Consider the following 23,419-nt stretch of genomic DNA (forward strand, 5'->3'; position numbering starts at 1 on the left):
ACCAAGTTCGATTAGCTGCCGCTGCAATGTGTGGCCTTGAGCAAGTCACCTCGTCCTAGCTCAATTTGCGGCGCTGCACTGCGGCTGACGCCTGGGTTATTCCAGTCTTCTCTTGGAATAGACCCTAGAGACAAATTTCCCCCATGTGATGAATAAAGGGAATTTTATTTATTTATTTTTAATATAGTCCAAGCCGGTTTATTGGGATTGCTCAGTTCCCAACAAGTCATTCCGATTGAGCGGAAGCAATGAAATTGAGCAATTTTTCAGATTTAAACAATTATTTTACCAAAGTCCATTTTGCATTTATCCAGACTCGTGACTGGCAATACAACTTCTAACTGCACAAAACAATTAAAGAATACACCACTCATAACGGTTGCATAAGTAAGTAACAGATTAAGAACGCATTGTTTACCCATTCATCTCATGGAACGAACAAACCATTTGGTGGTGACAGCCTTGAACAAACAAATCCATCGCACAATTAGTCAGTTTACCTGCAAACCTAGCTACTAGCATCGTGGCCATTGGCCCATGACAATGCACATGGTGATGGCAGTCGATAACACTGACAGGAGATACTGGTTAATTCTACTGTTCACATCTCTGTGATGACAATGACCACACACCTGATTGGCTGTTGTTATAGAAACTAAGAGGGGGTACAGGTAAACTCTATTGTTTACACTTCTGTGATGAACGGTATGACCACACACCCGGTTGACCAGCCGTTAAACTAATTTGCATTTTATGAACCATCGTTTTAATTTATTCAAGACAACGAAAAAGCTCTTTTATGGGGACAGTCATTGTCAAATTCTGTGCCCATTAAGCAGTGGGCTGTCCCAATTAAGTGGCTGGGAATTGGAAAGGGTATATAGAAAATATTCCATTCCCAAGGAATCGTCTCAGTAAAGTGGCTATCCCAATTAAGCAGTGTGCCCAATACTGGCTTGGACTGTATCTTTGTAAGCAGATATAATAATTGGATAAAACACCCGTTTGAAAACAGAAAATGTAAATTTTCATTTTACTCTTTTTCAAAGCATATATTTGAGAGAAAAAAATTAACAATAAAAATGATCATACACTCCATACTTCAAATTGTATCATAAATATTTTTGCACTTCTTCATTCTTCAGAGACTTCTTGCTAATGATGAAGAAAAGAATAAATTGGTTTTGGAAGAAATACAGTTCTTGGTGAGTTTTGTTGCTTAAGCAGAATAATTGATGGTTCGCACGCCACTAAGCATTAACCAATCAGAAATTTCCTGCCATTAGTACATGTCAAACACACAAACAGTCCCAGTTAGTGAGTATTTCTCACACTATATTGACACACTGATAAAGGAATTGCATCACACGATGCATTTTCTTCAGTCGTCTGTGTAATTTTCAAAATTGTATGTTGACGAAGAACTGAAGGCTCATACTATAAGATAATAGTTAAAAAGGCATCCATGTCAATAGCTTGACAGGTATAGCAACAAGAGGTCACAGAAGAACCATCAATGTTGTGCCATGAATATTGTTGATATTCGTTTTACCTTTAATTGCTTTATGAGTCTTTTAATTGCGTGCTTTACTCTTGTAAAAATAAAAAATTAAGGTGTATTATTATTTTAAAAATGGAACTTTTATATTTTCCTTTATATAGTGCAATATCCATTAAATATGCTCAAAGGGCTTTACAGAGGGTCCCTGACCAACAGTAACACGCACCTTTTAGAAAGAGACATGATGCCTGTTAGGCAATATTACAATTTTTTCTGACAGAGACAATGCTGTTAATGGCCAGGTACTCATATTACACCTGAGTAAGGTGAGAGAATGTGAGTAAAGAGCCTTTTCCAAGGACTCAACTTTTGGCAGAGCAAGGCTCAAACCCAGGACCTCCCGATCCTAAAGCGAGTTTCACACACAGGACTTTATAGCTGCACTTAATGTTGTTTTTTTTTATATTTTTTTTTTAACATGAGCATTTATACAGTGCAATATCCACTAAACTTGCTCAAAACGCTTTACAAGGGGTCCCTTGCCAATAGCAGCACTTAACATAATGAGACATGACGCTTGTTAAGTGATATTATAAATATTTTTTTTCTGAGAGAGACAACACTGTAAATGGTCAAGAACTCATTTTATATATGAGTTCGTTGAGGTAATATGAGTAAAGAGGCTTTTCCAAGGACTTAACTATAGGCTATAGGCCACTCATTGCGGGACTCGAATCCAGGTCCTTCCCACCTTGAAGACAAGTGTCATACCATAAGACTATGTAACATCAAAACCAACTCACATTTATGATGGACTGGGGCCTTTGACCTTTGCTTTTAGTCGGGGTGACCACTTTCTTTGTCTTCTATCCTCATCATCATGAGTATCTTTCACTTTACAGTGCCACCTTGTTCTGGAATAAGCCATTTTTGTTTTGCCCATGCTCTGTCTTGTGTCTTTTTCTTGGAAGGAGGTATTCATATGGATTTTATTTTTTTTCTGGAAAGATGAGTTTTTGTTTATCCCTGTAAAGGTTTTTGTGTCAGTTGAAACTTTTAGATGGACTTAAACTAGGCGCACAGATGGATTGTTTGCTTTTTAAAAATCTAATTCTGCTCCCTGTCAAAATTAGTCTCATTTGTCTTACTTTTTCTCGGCTGATTTTTTATGTGCAACCTAAGATGGATCTTTTGACTATTGCATCATCTTCCTTTTTCTGGCACTAAAGCACCTAAAATGTTTGCAAGTGCTGTGAAATCCCGAAAAATAGAACACACACACACACACCCAAACCCACACAAACACACACATACACACATACACATACACACACCAATATGACATTGAGTTGTAACAATTTTTTATTTATGTCCACAAACATGTAAGGCAGGACTGAAGGATCACCAGATTTCCAGGACTCGTTCCACCTTTTGATTTCTTCCTCCATTGCCCTTTGCAATGTCTGCTTTGGCTTGCCTTGCTTTCTCTTATAACAATTTTTTGGTTATTTATCTATTTATATTTCCTGTAAATTCAATAACCAATTTTTGCTCTCTTTTTTTTTTGTTCAATCTAGAAACGTCTGTCAGGCCACAATCATATCATTGATTTCATCTCAGCCGCAGCAATTGGCAAGGACCAGTCTGATCATGGACAGGCAGAGTACTTAATTCTTACAGAGCTTTGTTCTGGTAAGATGCGCAACGCGAAACATCTTGCCTGTTAGGCGATATTACAATATTTTTTTCTGACAGAGACATCTCTGTTAAAGGTCAGGTACTTATTTTATACCTGAGTATGGTGAGAGAATGTGAGTTAATAGCCTTTCCAAGGACTCAATTACGCATGCGCTGCTTAGAGCGGGACTCGAATCCTGGACCTTATGATGTGAAGACGAGTGTCATACCACTAGACTACATTGCTGCACAAAGACATACACACTCTCTTTCTCTCTCTCTCTCTCTCTCTCTCTCTCTCTCTCTCTCTCTCTCTCTCTCTCTCTCCTCTCTCTCTCTCTCTCTCTCTCTCTCTCTCTCTCTCTCTCTTCCTCTTCTTTCTCTCTCTCTCTCTCTCTATCTCTCTCTCTCTCTCTCTCTCTCTCTCTCTCTCTCTCTCTCTATCTCTCTCACACACACACAATGAAGAAGGATAGCACAAATGAATTAGATGATCAAATTTCTTTTCCTACTTATTAATTTATGACATATCTGTTATTTATTACATTATAACTTTAGGGCCATCTCTTCTAGAAGTAGAATTTCTTATGATCAGGATGGTAGGTCAAGCAAGTGATATAAAAACTAATAACAGAAACAAACCCTGAGCTTTTGTATAATACAATTTCCGATAAAAGCTCTCAAAGTGCTTATAAGAGGTTCCAAGCTCACAGTAATACTTAACATGTAAGAAAAATTGTGCTCTTCTGCTAGATCCATGGTGTATGATTTATCCTTGTTCATAGTTTATATAAATTGGAACACTTATTACGTTTGTAACTTTGTGCTTTATCATCAGGTGGACAACTTGTAGATGAATTAAACAGACGAGGAAGAGCACCTCCATTTGACCAAGTATTGCGTATTTTCCATCAAACATGTGTGGCTGTTCAACATATGCACAGACAAAAACCACCCATCATACACAGAGACTTGAAGGTAGCCATCAATTGTTCACATTATCAATTTGAGTTTAGAAATATTTTATGTATTTTGGGTAGAATTTTCCCCCCAAAAAAATCAGAATAAAGCTTCAACTTATTTTGTAATTATGGCTTATAAAGACCATTTTACATGTAAATTTTCTCTTTTACTACTTCATCATATAATCTACGTCAAATCAGTAAACATACAATAAAATTGTGCTTAAATTCTGTTTGTATTCATAGGTTATGAGATCAACATATCTTTTTCTTTTTGTTACCAGTAATATATGCATGATTATGGATTTTCGATGTAACATTTCACAAGTTTAAGATATCGATGCAGTATTTTTTATTGCTTTGGAAAACTGGAACCCAGCTGTAAATTCTTATCATCTGTCATTTTGTCACCCAGGCTGAAAATCTCTTAATCAGTTCCAAGGGTTCCATCAAGTTGTGTGATTTTGGTAGTGCCACAACTAAAGCCCATTATCCAGATACATCCTGGTCTGCAATACAGCGCAGCATAGTTGAGGATGAGGTATGTGTTAGACCATATTATGTCTTATACTCTGTAAATATTTGTGCTTTACCACCTCATATACATTTTTTGAATATTTAGATGTTTAAAATATATTTGTTTCATAATAGGGATCAAAAGTGGGATGTCAAAAAACTGGTTTCTCTCTCATCTCATTTTAACCCTCTCGTGTTCAGATTCTTTTGGGGGGAGTAGATAATGAGTTCCCTATATGGCCATGTCAATCATGTAGACATCCTTTGATGATATAAGCCTACTCTTTGATATCTGTAGTCGCCTTTTCGTTTTCTACGGTCACTCATGGCTAAACTCCGCCCAGAAACGATTTCATAGGTCCGTCCATCACCAAATTTCAAACTTTTGTTCTCGTGAGTTCATAAGTTTTTTGACCGAAGAACGATTGGCTACTGAACATCTTGACCCTTCAACGATTGGTCGTTCTGGCAGCTCACGTGTCAACAGCCGTCAACAATGAATTGAATCATCGTCGATGCAGTGGAAGACGGCCATGGAATAGTTGCGTCACATCGCCACGTTGTTGAATAAATTATCCAGGCATGGTCGATAGGTAAAAAAGCCAAATTATGTTCTAGTTACATTTGAAACAAACAAAATATATCACTGATCACATCTCATTGAGATATAAAGAATGATATAAAAATCAAGAAAATCGGCCAATAAATAAAAAAGTTGCTAAAAAAAGCTAAAATAAACACAAGCAATTTTAAAAATCAAATTTATTCGTAAAACAGTTGGTTTTCAACCGATTTTTATGAAACAAAGACCAATGTACTTCTTTTTTCAAGCTGATTTCAGCAATGTGACTTTCAAATTCCTCAGAATTATATTTTTTACTTTTAGATTTTAGCTTTTACAGGGTGTCCAGCGAGGTCGGATAAGTCGGATAAAGTCGGATTTTTTACCTTAATTCGGATTGGTAGGAAAAAGTCGGATAATTGCACCCGAGGTCGGATTTTTTGCCGTGTCAAGCATTTTCCTCAAAACCACAAAATCACCATTATGTCTTATGTCATATTTTGACACCTGTGCTCAGTCTCTTGAAATTTGGTGACGGTCCCGTTTTTATGACGTCGGGCCAGACAGAATGGCACCAGATGTCACAATTGATACAGAAGACCAATGGTGTTCTTTGATTAGATGGTTGAAGGGGAAGGGAGGGACAAATGGGTCTGGATTTTTTTCTCCGTTGTAGGTACCTATTGCCTTTTTAATACACCCCCCCCCCCTCTCTCTCTCCCTTCTCTCTCTTCTCTCTCTCTCTCTCTCTCTCTCTCTCTCTCTCTCTCTCTCTCTCTCTCTCTCTCTCCTCTCTCTCTCTCTCTCTCTTCTTCTCTCTCTCTCTCTCTCTCTCTCTCTCTCTCTTCTTTATAATCATCTGGTTATACAGAGATAATAATATATTATTAGAATAAAGCAATGGTGATTGGCTTAATTTATTCTTCTTTCTTTTTACCTTTGGGCTATGGCTTTAAATTTGAGAGATTATTGGGTTGTATTTAAGCTGAATAACCACTATGTTTCGGTAACAAAGATATGGTAGCCTGCTTTATGAAATAAAAATCAAAACAAAACAACACTTTCTGGCCTTTTATTTGAATAGCATTGTAGGCCTTTTACATATGGAAAGGACAATTCATTAAATGTTTACAAAAAGTAAATTTATGTCTAATAATAAGAAGGGATTTATACTACTTATAGTAATATATTAAATAATACTAATACAAGACTATGTTCCTGTTATTTTTACACTTTGCTTGTGTTTGATCTATAGACGGAGACATTTTCCTCCTATTTGACAAATTGCTATTATCATCATTGAATAAAAAACACTCACCAAAACCACTACATCAACATCTCTACCACCACTACCATTACAACCACCACCACCACATCATCATCCCTACCACCACCACTACTACTACAAATAACACCACATCATCCCTACCACCACTACTACTACAACTACCACCACGTCATCATTCCTACCACAACTACTACAACCACCACCACATCATCAACCCTACTACAACCACCACAACAGCATCATCCCTACCACCACTACTACTACAACCACCATCACATCATTATCTCTAAGACCACACTACCACTACAATCACCACCACATCATCATCCCTACCACCACTACCACATCATCCTTACCACCACTACTATTACAACCACCACCACCACATCATCATCCCTACCACCACTACTACTACAAATAACACCACATCATCCCTACCACCACTACTACTACAAATAACACCACATCATCCCTACCACCACCACTACTACTACAACCACCACCACATCATAAACCCTACTGCCACTACTACAACCACCACCACATCATCATCCCTACCACCACTACTACTACAACAACCACCACATCATCATTCCTACCACAGCTACTACAACCACCACTACACAATCATCCACCGAGTTGTGTCAGAATTTGCTGCAAGACAAATTTTGGATCGTATCTCAGTAAATTTGAGTGAAATTCAAATTTATAGGTTATGGTCGCATGGATGGGTCATGATCTTCACGAGGAAAAATTTCCTCCTTTTTTGTGACCAGTCATTCTCACCCCTGCTTTTAAATTGCTTGGTAGGATTTTTTGGGGGGAGGTAGGATTTTTAAGTCTGATAATCTGCTGGACACCCTGTTTTAGGCCTACTCCATAAGGTGTTATATTCCTTGCATAACAATAGCGTAATACATCGACGGGGAGAAGCGTCTTTGTTTCGGCCAGCTGGATAGATAGCCTGTGATTGGTGGAAGACTTTGAGATGCTTGATTCACAATTCTACACGAACGGACCCCGGCGGTCTATCAAAGAGGTGTAACAAATTTATTTACCGACTATTTTTCTTGGTGCTAAAATTACAAAGTAATAATTTCGCATCAGAAAAAATAACACAATAAAATTGATACCTCGAATGACAAAATCGACCCACAAATAAAGGAGTTATAAATTATTCATAATATTTTTTAAAGTTTACAATAATGGTCTTCAAAGTCATTTTTCATCACCAAAGTAGTAATTTTTTACCGATTTTTACCAAACAAAGTGCAATGTCAATGATTTTCACCCGCAAATAAAATAGGATTTAAATCGCAATTTCTGAAACGTATTTTCTTTTCTGTCGGCAAATTTATAAAAATCAAAGCTGAAAACACCCTGCGGCAGTGACAGGGCCTGTCATTTCCTTCACAACGATTGGATTTTACTTACTGAGGCCAGTCTTGACTACCCCGCCCATGAATATTATGCCGTTGTCGGTTTTTGTCGGGTTGAATCTTAAAGAGTTAAATGTAAAACCACTCTTCTGGAGGACTGAATCTATACCTTGTGTCAATGATCTTATAGTTTCAGAGTGGTGGCAATTTATTTTCTTGACTAAATGTATACTGCTCGTCAACAAACATCATCCATCCTCGCTCTTTAATGTTCCGTAATCCTAAGAATATTGTCTATACACATGCTATTAAATAGTTCTGCCATCTTATGATTCAATATGTAACCAATTCATTATTAGTCCTCCAAAGGACTGGTTATTACACACTTCCAAAGAGTTGGGTACTGGAAGAGTAGAACTTCTTTGCCCTATTGTTTTGTTTTGTTTATTTCTAAAAAACATGTCTAGCATATCTCTCATTGGACGGATTATATCAGAATAATCTAGTATAAATGGATAAGGATAATCAAACAATATATGATATATTTTATACAAGTGGGCCCTTTCATTCAAAATATATTCCTGTAATATAAAGTGCACATGATATATTGTTTGTCTATGACCAGATTGCAAGGAATACGACGCCCATGTACAGGGCACCTGAAATGTTGGACTTGTATCAAAATTTTCCCATCAACGAAGCTTGTGATATATGGGTAGGAGTTATCTCTCTCTCTCTCTCTATCTCTCTCTCTCTCTCTCTCTCTCTCTCTCTCTCTCTCTCTCTCTCTCTCTCTCTCTCTCACTCACTCTCTCTATCTCTCTCTCTCTCTCTCTCTCTCTCTCTCTCTCTCTCTCTCTATCTATCTGTCTCTCTCTCTCACTCATACACACACACACACACACACACACACACACACACACACACACACACTTTCTTACTACTGTTGGCATTAATTATTGACAGCCGTATACTTTATGCCCTAACTTTGAAAGTTTGACACTGTTACTTAAGTGTAAATAATAGATAAGAAATATCAGGATATAATAAGTTATTCATAGTCAGTTTAATAGAAATCTGAATTTTGTTTTTGATTTTATCAATTTGATTTTTCAATATCTATATTAATATGATTGATTTATCTAACTTTGCGTAATTTTTATCTCTTAGGCTTTAGGCTGCCTTCTATTCAAACTGTGTTTTGTGGACCATCCTTTTGAGGATTCTGCCAAACTGAGAATCATTAATGCAAACTACACCATCCCAGACACAGACACACAGTATGAACTCCTCCACGATCTTATACGTAAGCATGTCATTTAAAACCTTTCTCAACGTATAATACGGATAAGAACATAACAATAAAACTTCAGTAAAATACTAGATTGCCATGCTCAAGTTGTAATATTTGTGGTTTTATTGAATGTTACTGACTACTAATTGTAAGTAATATGCCTATTTCAATTGTGTACTGCAGGTGGAATGCTTACTGTCAACCCAGAAGACCGACCCACAGTTAATGACATTATAGACCGATTACGAGAAATAGCAGAAGCTAAGAATATAGATTTACGGCAACTGCAAATATTCACCAAAATGTCTTCATATTCATCTTCACCAGGTAACGTTTTTGAAAAAAAACTTAATACATAAATTAGTAGATTTAGATAACTAGACTTTTTAAAAATTTTTCTTTTACACAGTTCTATTTTATGCTTCTTGGTCTGTTCAAGGTATAAACATGAGGCATTTTTTGAGCAGTTTGGTATGTCCTTGGAAGTAAAATTAAGAAGAGAGGAGACAAAAATGGTCGATGACTCTGTGTTGATGTTCCACAAACTAGAAAATTCTGAATGTATTGAAAAAAGTAGGAAGCAGCAACCGTTTTTAAAAGAGAGAGGACGAGAATGGGGGTGTAGGAGAAAAAAAAAATGTTTTTATCAGAATATATATATTATTCCAAATAACAAGCTGTGGGGAAATGAACAATTGCCCAAGTGGAGAATTAAGACAACTTGCTGCATTCATAACCAATAGTCAAAGATGATCAATGAAATCAAATGAAGAATAGCAGTAATAAAAAATGAAATAGTCTGGGACCAGCTGTTACATTTATTAAATTCCCTCGATTGCATTGGACAAAGGCACATTTAAAATGATACACTGATATTGATGTCGAAAAAATGTGTTTTCAAGATGAGAAAAGATTTTTGTTACAAATGCCTTGGAATAATCAAAACATTCCTTTTGATAGATTGTAACACAAGCTCTAAACTCACCAATACTCATGGTACCTATGTGTCATGTTGTATTTCCATTACAGGATTCACAGAGCCCTTTTTTGGCGATCCAGGCAAAACGAAAGTGACTTTATCTTACACAGAAAATTTACAGAATTACATTTTGCCTATTTGCAAAAAAAGCTTTATCATAACGATGATTTCATATAATTTGGTCTAGATGAAGCTCCTTCACACACCTCAAATACTTGCCAAGAGTTTCTGCATTGTCAATTACCATGACATTTTATTGAAATAGTTGGTGCCAAATTCTCTGGATTACAATCCTCTGGATTGTCATTTCTGGGATTACCTTTTGATAATATTTTTCAAAAACCAGAGACAACTTTTTCAAAATTTGAAAGAATTATAGAAGAAAATACAATCTGCATGTACAGAGGTTACAAGTTTGCAAGAGTGATTCTTCAGTTTCTTTCCTGTCTTTGTCAAGACGTTAAAAACCAAGGCATTTTGGTTGCATACATAACATTTCATAAACAATTCTTGATAAAAGTGATATGAATTGTTTTTCTTTTATTCAATATTCAGTTTTGTTTGATCTTTTAATTGATCTTAAAGATTACCTGTCTTACTCCCATCATAACAAATAATTGAAACAAAAAGAGACACACATTAAAGACACAAAAATTTGCCAATTTTACCATTGTTATTTCAACAACACTAAAATGGCACTTATAACAAAAGCGCGGCTCAGCGGTATGGTCTTGCTTTGTACCCAAAAGGTACCGAGTTTGACTACCTGCTTCGCTGTGTGGCCTTGAGCAAGTCACCTCGCCTTAGCTCAATTTGCGCTGACGCCTGGGTTATTCCACTTCCCTTGGGATAGACCCTAAAGACAAATTTCCCTTTGGGGATGAATAAAGGGAATTTTATTTTATTTTTATTTTAAATGTTGAAATTATTTGAAACTTAGCATAATGAGCATTTATATTCGCAGAACACTTATGTAAAAGTTACAGCAATGCAGCTTAAATGATTAAACACACTATACTGTCAAACAGGGTATAATTGTCCTATGAAAAATCTTTTTTGAAAAAATTATTTCGTGATGCAGCCATTCATGCCCTTGAGATCATTATATTGCAGATAGCTTTCATTAGTCTCCTGAATAGTTGGAGTTTCCCTGGGTTAAACAGTTTGCAACTAAAGTCATTGCTATGCTATCTTGTGAGATAATTGTATATCAATTCAGGATTGCCCTAAAATATTCTGTTCTGCTTTGTGACAGATACCCCAGAGAGAAGGCCGGGATATCCACAACAATCTCCACAACAAAATCAACAGCATCATCAGTCAGAAAGCAGCAATTTTGGCGGTGCTGCCGGGTCGCTGTTCAATTCATTGAAGGGTGGAGCTGGTAGTGTATTCAAAAACATTAAGGATGCTTCAAGTAAAGTCATGGAGACAGTCTCCAGGTAAATACAACTCACACACTTGCACATGCACATACTCTCTCTCTCTCTCTCTCTCTGTCTCTCTCTCTCTCTCTCTCTGTCTCTCTCTCTCTCTCTCTCTCTCTCTCTCTCTCTCTCTCTCTCTCTCTCTCTCTCTCTCTCTCTCTCTCTAATAAGTGCCAGATATCTCTTTGTTCTGAAATCAGTTTATTTATTCTGTAATTTTGAATAACAATCCTTTTTTTTTTTTGAGCTGCTAGCTCTATACAAATATAGTAACTATTCTGATCTTTTAAATCGGGTGATTTTATGTTTTGCTTTTAAAAAAGAATAAAAAATGAATATTTTTCTGATCTAACAGTTTTTCTGAACATATTAACCATTATAAGTAATCCTCATAAATCAGCAATTTTGAGGTTTAGATAGAGTGATATAGCTGGTATCATTCACTGATAAATGAAAACCAATTTTACTCGAGTTTCTATATCCTCCAACTCCCACTGTAACTCCGTACTGCTCCAGCACCATCAACAAGTCAGACTTGGACATATCTGCCATCACCTCCAGGATTCTGGGTATGACCTTTTATTTTTTTATCTCAAAATTTTTGTCGCATCTGACTTTAACTTAGATTTTCAAATGAGAAAACAGTTTTATTATTTTTAGTGTTGAATTGACAATATATTCATAGTTTTTGACAAAGGGCGTGTCTGAAACTGAGATAATGAATGGCTCACATAAGAATAAGTAACAGCAATCAAACTCTAGTCTTGGCATTTGAATGTAAACCCTTGTTTGGAAAAGTCTTTTTACATATTTCTCTCTTACCTATTTATGTTAAATTTGGTGGCTTCCTAATGGGAAAAAAGATTTTCAAAAATGTTGTGTACGTCTATGGGTATGCATATGCCATCCTCCATTTTGTCCACTATAAGAAATGATATTTTAAAGTGCTTAGGCCATGGTAATAAAACTACAGATTAGCACAGAATAGAGGCAATATTTATTAATTTAGACAAAGGGATCATACTTTGCTTAATACACTGATATATTTAACGTCTGAAATCCAAAACTTATTCATTTATAAATGATGCGGTCCTTAACTGTTTCTAATCTTTATCAAACATCATAGTCTTCAGAGTATTAGTCCAGTAGATTTAAGGTTTAACTCAGAAGAAATTGGTACCAAGCTACTTTTTATTATGATGAAACTAGACTGTGTTCTGAGCCTCTCATGATAAATCTACCAAAATCCGTCAATGGGGGGAAAAAAATTACAGCTGTTTTAAATTTAATGTCTTTATATGTCTTTATGAGATTATTTTCCTCTTCGTCTTTGGTAAAGGGGGCAGTTAATCAAATGAAATTTTATTCTTTCTCTTAAACAAAGAAGAAGACAAGGGGGGGGGGGGGGGGAGAGAGAGAAAGATATTGCCTTGCCTCTCAATTCATTTCTCATTTAATTTACATATTTTAAAGTAAATGCATGGTTTTTGATGTTTGGGTAAAACTTATTTTGGTTGAATGAAATTTTCCCTGAAGGCAGGGTTTCTCTAGTTCCAAGCTAAGCTTTTTGATTCTGAGCTATCAATGTCATGCAATTTGAATTTCTGGTCTATGATGGTTTTGAATGTTGTCTAATCATTACAGTGATGTCATACCCTGCAGAGGGAATGGAATCTGCCATAAAAAATAACATAGATGATGTCAGGTTATTTCTTGAGACAAAACACCACGGCTCTTATGCTGTCTACAATCTCAGTCAAAGGTCATACCGTGTTGCCAAGTTTGAGGACAGGGTGAGTCATACCTAGAATATATAAACCATTAAAATTTGACAACGATGAAGAAAAAAAGCTTAGATGGTTAAAATGAAAAAGATACTGTTATCCTTCAGCAACTGTCATAAAATCCAGTTGGATATATATTTTTGATACATTAATTCCGATACTTTGACATTATTGTTCTCTACGAGTCTTCTTTTCCTTCTTCTTTTTCTTCGTTCTCTCCTTGGACTTTATTTTTCTTCTCCTCATCCTGTGTTATCGTCGGCATAATTATACTGTACTGAATCTTTCATAAATAAAAATATGTCGTTAATAAATTTATTAAAAAGCAATGGACCTAGAATAGATCCCTGTGGCACCCCCTTTGAAACTTCTTCCCACTGACTGTGAGCTTCTTCAATTTTAACTTGTTTTCTTTTTGATAAATAACCTTCAATTAATGTTGTCGATTTTTGTGAAACCCCACATGCTAAAAGTTTGCAAATTAATATGTCATGCAGCAAACAATCAAAATGTTTAGATAAGGCTGTGGTGTTAACTATGGAATTGCACTATATAATTTTTGGTTAATTATCCGGTGGGAGGGGGAGGGGGGGGGGGGGGGTCTTTCTGTATTACAATGAAGTAAAAGTAACTTATGTATTATATTTATATTCTGTCTCTTTCCCCAGGTGTCAGAGTGTGGTTGGCCTACCAAAAAGGCCCCACCATTGAACACACTTTATGCGATATGTAAAAATATGCATCTCTGGTTAAGACAGAAACCTAAGAATGTCTGTGTAGTCCATTGTCTGGTAAGTTGTGATTCTGATTCTGTTTATATATAAAAGTAAGATTTATATCAGCCTTCCTAGTCTGTGCCTAAGTTTGAACTAAATTACTTTGAATAAATTTCATCGGTTAATTCTGTTAAATATCAGATTCTGTAAATAGACGTCTTTCTTTCATCAACATATTGCCAAATTAAAAATTGTTAAATTGTTATGTTTTGTTCTCTAATTGATTAAGTAATATATATTTATTTATTTATTATTTTCTCTATTGTGTTATATTTTTGTTAATGTTGGTCTTATTTTAGAACTATCATCAAAATCATTTACCATATGCACTTTATTGATTGATTTATATATTAATTCATTCATTAATTTATTTATTTGTTTAATTTATTTACTTATTTATTTTTGTCTTAAATGAATGCCTCCCTTTTCTCATCAAATTATCATAAATCCTCTAACACCCCAGGACGGCAAAGCTAACTCAGCATGTGTTGTGTCAGCCTTTTTAGTCTTTTGTCACCTGTTCGAGAATTCTTCAGCTGCCCTGCATCTTTTCACTGCCAGAAGGTCTCAACCTGGAGTATCAGCATCACAGAAAAGGTATCCAGTAGGACTAGGCCAATTTGTGTTATAATTGATCACGCAGTATTTTAAAATTAGAAAAAGCTAATACATTAAAAAAAAGTATAATCTCAAATGATCAAGTAACTCACTATTTTGAGTTACACTCAAGTACTGTCTCCTTGAACATGGTTTCTTTGAACACATGGTTTCCTCAAACTCATTCGAATGCCCCACATTTTTTGCTAATTATTCTTTGTACACGGTTTCCTGGAACTTTTTTGCCTATCCAGAGGAGTTTGAGGAAACCATGCTCGAGTGTACTTCATTAAATGCAACAACATCCATCCCATACGTAGCTATCACATTTAAATTTATAATCCAACACACAAGAACAAACATCTATGAATACAGATTTTTCCTGAGAACATGCACAGAGTGGAATAGCCTGATGAACAATATGATTAATGGGGTACTGTCACAATAAGGACAATTTTATTAAGTTTTATCAAAAATGATCTTTTCAATGCTTTTTCTGCAGTATTATGTGTGTCCAAGCATATTTCTAAAGACTTTTTGGAATAATTTCCACTATCGGTGTGTATGAGGTGGCATTTTAGGGGTACCCCGCCCGAAAACTTCAGATTTTGGGAACAACTTTTCTCAAAAAGTGTCTATTCAATTTCACTGAAACTTGCTATGTAGGTGTCTTTAATACTGCTCTACATTATGTCAGAGGGATTTTTCTATTCTTATCCTAGTAAAGATTTTATAGCATCCGGAAGTCTTCAATCCGTAAAACTGTGAAAATTTTTCCTTTTTCGCAGTTTTTACCCTCTTTGGACCCCCATATCTAAAAATATAATGCTTATATTGCCAAAAGCCTCTGACATAATGTAGCCACACTATAAACACACAAGTGTGTGAAAGGAAAAAGAAATTGAATAGACAGTTTTTGAGAAATCTTGTTCCCTGCTATCCCACCCCCTAAGAAAATGACATTTTGAGAAAATGGGAAAAAAACGAACCTTCTCGTAGATTATACAAAATATAGTGTCATGAACCCCCTAAACTGTGTTGTTTTAAACCCAAGAATCATTCTCCTGTGGAAAAAAGATACAATTAGTTATGAATTTATAAAAATGGTACTTATCCGTTTGAGGTAATCCATCCAATGTCACGTGTCGTCTGGGACTCCGCAATCAGAAGCCGCCTGCAGCATACTGCTCACCGCCTTCCAGTTGATGTAAACGTTCTTCCTCCCTTGTCTGTGCTAACCTCCTCATCTCCCTTTTCCTTTTAAAGACAAATTCACCTGCTCTGTCTGCATTCTTTATCCTAACATTGTCCCTTTTAGTCCCATGCTCCACAAAATGTCGTCCCACACTAAGTCCTATTGCCGAAATGAAATCCTGCGATGCCTTTGCTCCCTTGTTGAATTCTCCTACTCCAATCCCACATGAAATTTCCAAACGCTGTCTCCCTACAAACACATGTTTTGGACACCTAGACCAAATCAAAGCATGGATGCTTTCATTTACATTCTGAGTCATTCCAAATAAACATCTCCCCAACAAATCATCATCAGTCAATCTAACATAAACGTCATGGATGTGTTCTGCTACAGTCGGTAGAATAAATGTGGTCATATGTCTGTCGTGGTCAGGTGCTGGCAGACCATTAGCCTTGGCTTTCATGTAGAAGCACCAAGAATCAATTCCTTCTGGGCAGTACTCATGGCGTGGCTGTTTATTGGTTGAGGTGCAGTGATAAAAAGAAGCCCAAATTGCGCGTCGCATGTCGTCCACAGTACTGTTTGATCTAATGGCCCGCGTGTAATATTTCTGAAGTCTGGCGATCTTTGCCTTTGTCAATTTTCCTTTTCCATTCCCTCCTAACGTTACCTTTACCTTCTTCTTGTTGTCCACAGTCTTCCGCAATGCTGTTCCTAGTCTCTTCGCTACATGATTTACACACTCCCTCTTCTCAATTGTCATCCCCTCATACGGTTCCGAATTGTTTAGCTGCTTGATGGTGTTGCTGTCCCCGTCACTAATCATTGTTCTATATCTAAGTCCATTCCGCTCTACAGATCTACTCCACATATTCACAGCCGCTACCTGTTCCATACTACCTGATGATCCTTCATGGTTCCTATCACACTCCTCCTTATGGCCACTCAAGAATTCTGCATACCTATCACTATCCCCCTTCAGCTTGTCTCCTACTGTCACACACTTATGGCAATACTTCGAAAGAACCTCATGGTCCACTACAAGTCCTGTTCTGTTCTCTATCACACATCCTATCCCTAACATTGATTTATGTCCCCTCGTGTGCCAACTACCATCATACGAAACATCAACATCAACAATTGGTTGCCCTGCCTGCTCAGGATACGCTCGACGAACAACATCAACAGCTTCAGAACGGAGACGAGACGAATAGCTGGCGAACTGGCGGTGGATGGCCTTCTGGTGGCGAAGAAAGGTCTTATGATGTAGTACAGGCATATCCATCATGCCGCAAAATGAGGCTAAGCCAGCCTGTCCACTTCCATTAGCCAAGGATGAAGCGACTCCACGACGATTAACTTCAAAATATTTATCTTTTTTACGAGATGTATAAAAGGACGATATAACTTTTGAACATGATTTACAAGACAAATGTAGAAGAATGGCAAGACCAACAGAAGAATCACGTGAAACCTCCAACGTAGACTGGAAACAAAAAGGGCAGAGAAGACAATCAACAAGATCCTGGAATACAATCAGCTGCACGATGGTCGAACATTCCAATGAAGACGAAGATGAAGGCTCAGACGTAGAGGCAAAGAAATCCAACTTACGAGCTGATGATGAAGAAGCAGAAGCTGAAGCTGTTGGTTGCGGCGAAGAAAAAGATGATGGAAATAAAGGTGAAGTCGCTGCGTGGGGCGAAGATGTCACAGAAGATGTGGATGCTGGCTCTGGTTCATTAAAAAATTTCTGCTTCTTCGCATCCCTTGCCTTCTTCAAAACATCTTTCCGTGACTTCCTTTTCATGCTGCTAATGGAAGCATTGAAGGTGGAAACCTTGGCTCTAGGCATGACAATCTGTGAAAATAAATAAATATAAATATACCATAATAAATAATTTAAAAAAAAAAAAAAAAAAAAAAAATATATATATATATATATATATATATATATATATATATATATATATATATATATATATATATATATATATATATATATATATATATATATATATATATATATAAAATAAATAAATCGGGGGTTAGCTTAGCTCAGCGTTACGGTCTTTGCTTCGTACCGGAAAGGTACCGAGTTCGATCACCAGCCTCTGTGCTGTGTGGACTTGAGCAAGCCATCTCGCCCTAGCTCAATTTGCAGCGCAGCACTGCGGTTGACGCCTTGGTTATTCCAATCTACCCTTGGAATAGACCCTGGAGAATAATTTCCACTATGGGATGAATAAAGGGGTTTTAAAAAAACAATTTTATTATAACATTTTTATTGCACCCCCTACTGCTAAGCAGTGTTGGAATCAGCCCAAAGTTTTGCCTTAAAAGCACAAAAGATACCCACACATAAGAATTCTGGCTACCAATCATAGTTAAGCACAGATCTGGTATTGCTTTGGATCAAAGTAAAAAAAACATTAAAGAAATTAAAAGAGCAGGCAGAAAGGCCGCTTTCTGGGCAAAATGAATTCCTACCACAATAAGGTAACTAAAAGTCACAGTGGGCTGACCACCTGCTTGGCTAATGCCTTGGTCTAGAGTAATTTCACTTTAAAGTGGCCCTACACTGAAAGGTGAAAAGGCAGAAACTATAGATCAGAAAGAAAGAAACGCCTTTAGGTCAAGAGACGAGAACCATACCTCAGAGCATTGAGAGCACCCCCCCCCCCCCACACACACACACACAGACTCTTGTAGAATGATGGTTATAAAAAAAAATAAGCACAATCTAGATAATCTCTAAGTTCTAACTCACTGACGTCAATGGTAATCCAAGTCTAAGTTAGCTTTCGACGTCTATCTGTCTGTCTAAGATCTACTATAGATCGGCGTTTAGTTATCTCCTTATTTAAGCTCAATGATCTTCACTAGTCTAATGTAAATCAAAGAAAACAGTATGGTTCTTAATAATCGTATTAAAAATAAAATAAAAACAAAAATTAGCCTTTAGAATTATTTACGAGCAGCATTCTCTTTTACTATCGTCAATGTTTACATTTTAGAATGGAATGCACACTTTGAGACTGTAACCGGTCAATCTGATTTCACTAGTAATAAATAAATAGACATACTTACTGGCTAAAGCGGTATCCAGGCGTCGAAATGATTATCTACCAATTTTTGGTTCTTTGGAAAATGATGATAAAACTTTGCAAATAAGTAAATGGAGTGAAGTTTGTCATGAAACGACCAAAAATCAGTTCGAATCGAAGCGTAAGTAAACGTAGTCGAATGCTCCGGAAATGTACCCGTTGTTATGTCACGTGACTGAAAACCGGGTTACGATTGGTCTTGGAATGTGAGCTAAAATTTTCCATGACGGTAATTACTAAAAATAACTCCTAGACGTCTCTTCAGCCAATCAAAGAAAGGAAAATAGGCTTGGAATTTCTCGATTTCCCCGCCGACCTGTGACACATACGCGAAAGAATGTGAAAGAACGGAAATGCCCTTTCCCTGACATTTCTGCTAATACCAAATAAGCCGGGGTTCAGTGCGGGTTACTAAGGACTATCGAACGTTGATTCTGACGAAAATGACGGAAAAACTTTGCGTTTAGACGATAGTTGCGTCACAAAAAAATTATTTAAAGCACTTTTTTGTAAAAATTTAGCCTTTTGAATGTTTTCAGTGTGTTAAAGAAAGGTTGAATTACCTGAAAGTGCCCTAATCTCATTTTCGATAATTTTAGTGGAATTCATAGTAAAACCGTCCTCTCGACCAGCGCGTACCCCCTTAATGCCCATTATGGGGAGTATTTCAAAGCATTACTTTGATGACTTTTTTTTCACTACAGTTTTTATGAAGTTTTAATGTCAGTTAGGGACCTTGTCATTGCCCATGAGTTAAAATTCTTCATGAAAAAAAATTATGTGCCAAACTACATTGTCTGTTAGCAATTGCTTACAATAATAAAACCCCATCCAACTTTGTATCACTGCAATGACTCATATGGATGGTTTTGGACCGGATATTTTTATTCCAGAGTAATTTGTTGCACGTATTTATGTATATTTTTGCAATAGCTAAGCTAAGCAGTTAGTCAGATTGAAACAATATCTTAATTATTTTGAAAAATAAAGCAAAGTAGAAAATGGTCATGAAAATGTTGATGTTGAGTAAAGTAAACATTGTAATTCATGCTTTTTGAATGAAATTAAAAGGGTCGCCCTATAAAGAGGTAAATTTATTGTGAATCACTTTGAAACTATTGATGATGATTTATTGTAATTTAAAGACTGGGTGAGCATATCCATGCCATTTATTTTATCTTCCCTCACCTTGCAGGTACATCAATTACATAAAGCAGATGGTGGCAGAAACCCCCATATTCCCACACACACGACCAGTCCTCCTCAAGTCGATTACTCTCAGACCTGTACCATTATTCAATAAATTAAAGTGAGTTATCCACAATTCTGTCTTCTTTGCTCAAAATTTTTTTATTTTGTTTCAAAAATCGATTTTAGAAGCAAAATTAAAATATCTGAACAAATTTGTTCGATTTTCCATTCATATGAACTTGAGAGAGTTGATCACGATTGTCTGCTTTTTGGAACAAATGTGCAGTGCATAAATGGATATAACCATCAATTGTTATAGGATGAAGTCTCTACTTTTGAGATAGACTATATGTAATAGACAAGTACCATTATTTGGTAGTCTTTTGGATATGTCTTTTCTCATATCGCCCAAATATTTTTGTATTACAGAAATGGTTGCACACCTTTTTTAGAAGTTTTTATAGGAGAGGAACGAGTATTGTCTACATCACAAGAGTATGAACGAATGAGGTGAGTTTGGTTTGCCCCAAAACTTGTGATATTTTAATTAGTTATGGCTACTCTTTAGTTAAAATTATTTACAGCTATTTTTGATGAGGGTGTTGCATTTGTCATAAAAATTATATCAAGAAGTAGACTTTACAGCTATATGATAAGCTTGAATGGTGGTTAGTGCCAGAAAAAAATAGTAACTGAAAATCTCCATGGTTTGGCAGGAATCAAAATACAAATATTCTTCAACATAAGTTTTCTTCCCTGACCATTTTTGATCATAAAGTATTGCCTCATGCCTTTTTACAACCCCTGCTTCTCGTAGAAATTACAATATGAACCTGTCTTATTTCCCATTTCAGACAATACACTTTAGAAGATGGAGCGGTTGTCCTTCCTCTGAACACCTCAGTGGCAGGGGACATTACCCTCATTGTCTTTCATGCACGGTCCACGTTTGGTGGCAAGATTCAAGGAAAGGTACAGAGTGGATATATATATATATATATATATATATATATATATATTATATATATATATATATATATATATATATATATATATATATTATATATATATATATATATATATATATATATATATATATATAAAATATAAATTGTATCACTCACTTATATGTGGACAAAACATGTTTCTGTGCCTTTCGTCCACGTCTTCAGTTGGCATATATATATATATATATATATATATATATATATATATATATATATATATATATATATATATATATATATATATATATATATATATATATATATATATATATATATATATATATATATATTATTTTTTTAATTTATTTATTTATTTTATTCTTTTCTTTTCTTTTTCTTTTCATCTTTTTGTTTTGCTCAGATTAAGGTAAAACATTTTTTTTTTGTAAATGGGAAATATGTTTGGATAACTTCTTTTTTTTCTGTCAAATATATAATCGTGCTATATATAATAACATTTCTTTCTATCCCACTTAACACGTTTCATTCAGATAACTTCAATGAAGATATTCCAAGTCCAGTTTCACACAGGATTTATCACAGAGGGGACCACAGAAGTAGAATTTACACAGTAAGTAGCTTGAAAAGACTAAAGTAAAAATTATCTTTTGCTTCAGAATTTTATTTAGTTATATAATTTTTTTACTTTTCTTTTGATCCTTTGTCATTTGCACTCAAAGCATTTTGGTGGACTGAATTCAAAATGGATCCCCTTGTTTAGGAATCCATTCTCGGGGAGTTTATAAAATAATTAATGAGAATTAACAAAATAGAGATTTGTGAAACAAGGTAAAACACTCCAGTATGAATTTCTAAACTAAGATGATTTTTTTTTTTAAAAAGGAAGAAAATGATAAAGAAAATATGTATGGAATGGCAAATATATTTTGCCTTTCTCCTAAAACAACATCTCTAATTATCTTTTCATATCTTTCCCAAATGGCATAAATGAAACACTTTTCTTCGCTATATGCTCACTCTAATATCTCTCTTGAAAATCGTTTTTGAGCATCCTGTTACATTGGTATATTAATAATAAATGCCTCTAGTCGGATTAACCAAGATGAAAATGTAAAATCAGAGGAGCTTTGATGATTATTGGAAATGAAGCCAAATAAACAACAAAGGATTACCGAGATGGAAACAATTTTCACTGTAAGAGGAGGAGCCACAACAAGTCCCAAAAAGCAGGGGAAAATAAGTAGACTACTAGAACCAATCCAGTTCCAGTCTATCAAAGGAAAATTAACACTTGATCAATATTACAATCCAGTCAATTGAAAATAAAAATTTACTCACAATGTTATTCAGTTACGTAGAGCTCTTATTAGTCGATTATTGTAGATTTGTTTTGCTCGAGATAAGAAAAACAAATGTGATTGCTTTTCATTGTGTTTTCTCAAATGAAATAGCTCATTAGATTTCCATCCCTCATTCGTTTACTCGTGTATGTCTTATTAATTACCTTAGCTCCTTCTTTCATTTAGAGTATACCTAAAATTATGATTTGATGAGCCATATTTTCTTTGCTTCTTTATTTGAAGGACCAAATTTGGTTACTTGTACCTGCCTTTTTCTTCCTTATTATTATTATTATTATTATTATTATTATTATTATTATTATTATTATTATTATTATTATTATTATTATTGTTATTGTTATTTATTTATTTATTTATTTATTTTTGTAAAAATATATAATTTTTATTTATTTATTTATTTTAGTTCCGTTTTTTTTTTGTTTGTTTTTTTTTTTTGAAAAATTCATCTTTTGCATTCTAGAAAATCTTATTTTCACAGTTTTGTATATGTTAATCATTTCTACTCATATATTTCTTTAGGTATGACCTCGACCAGCTGGATACTTCAGACAAATACCCTGAAATGTTCCACGTCGGTTTAGACCTTATAGTTTCCCCCAAGGAAAAAAATCAGGGAGACAGAAAATTCCCATGGGAAAACGTCCCTGTGGACAAATTGACACCTAGGATACTCTTTTCATCTAAGGATGAAATGCATCAGGCATTTTCAGAATTTGGTACGTGTTACTAGTATATTCATTTTTGGCTATAACCTTCAATTCTGATTGTGAAATCTTTCTTGTCTTGGTCATTTTATTCAAGGTTGTGTTCAGTTTTCAGTTTTATGTTCATGTTATCCCAAATGTCACAGATTGA

At 35.4% G+C, this 23,419-nt stretch overlaps 2 protein-coding genes across 2 annotated transcripts in view; one reads left to right on the top strand and one right to left on the bottom strand.

The window, feature by feature from the left end:
* Positions 1 to 23,419, top strand: part of LOC144976299 (cyclin-G-associated kinase-like) — a 70,762-nt gene that overhangs the window by 35,863 nt on the left and 11,480 nt on the right. The window contains exons 3-17 of the mRNA XM_078920495.1: positions 1,146 to 1,205; positions 3,079 to 3,193; positions 4,017 to 4,156; positions 4,556 to 4,681; positions 8,511 to 8,600; positions 9,056 to 9,191; positions 9,363 to 9,506; positions 11,414 to 11,600; positions 12,102 to 12,154; positions 13,230 to 13,378; positions 14,038 to 14,160; positions 14,609 to 14,742; positions 20,240 to 20,353; positions 20,665 to 20,745; positions 21,090 to 21,207. Of these exons, the coding sequence (XP_078776621.1) occupies positions 1,146 to 1,205; positions 3,079 to 3,193; positions 4,017 to 4,156; positions 4,556 to 4,681; positions 8,511 to 8,600; positions 9,056 to 9,191; positions 9,363 to 9,506; positions 11,414 to 11,600; positions 12,102 to 12,154; positions 13,230 to 13,378; positions 14,038 to 14,160; positions 14,609 to 14,742; positions 20,240 to 20,353; positions 20,665 to 20,745; positions 21,090 to 21,207 (1,770 nt within the window). The remainder of the gene's footprint in view (positions 1 to 1,145; positions 1,206 to 3,078; positions 3,194 to 4,016; positions 4,157 to 4,555; positions 4,682 to 8,510; positions 8,601 to 9,055; positions 9,192 to 9,362; positions 9,507 to 11,413; positions 11,601 to 12,101; positions 12,155 to 13,229; positions 13,379 to 14,037; positions 14,161 to 14,608; positions 14,743 to 20,239; positions 20,354 to 20,664; positions 20,746 to 21,089; positions 21,208 to 23,419) is intronic.
* On the bottom strand, positions 15,765 to 19,143 carry LOC144976309 (uncharacterized). The gene is made up of 2 exons (XM_078920506.1): positions 19,028 to 19,143; positions 15,765 to 17,798 (listed from the first exon to the last, which is right to left on the bottom strand). Exon 2 carries the CDS (start codon positions 17,790 to 17,792, stop codon positions 15,906 to 15,908), a length of 1,887 nt encoding a protein of 628 aa, XP_078776632.1. The 5' UTR covers positions 17,793 to 17,798; positions 19,028 to 19,143; the 3' UTR covers positions 15,765 to 15,905.

The sequence above is a fragment of the Berghia stephanieae genome, chromosome 1, assembly GCF_034508935.2.
Source record: "Berghia stephanieae isolate SIO BIC M18660-M18661 chromosome 1, UCSD_Bste_1.3, whole genome shotgun sequence".
In the NCBI taxonomy this organism is placed as follows: Eukaryota; Metazoa; Mollusca; class Gastropoda; order Nudibranchia; family Aeolidiidae; genus Berghia; species Berghia stephanieae.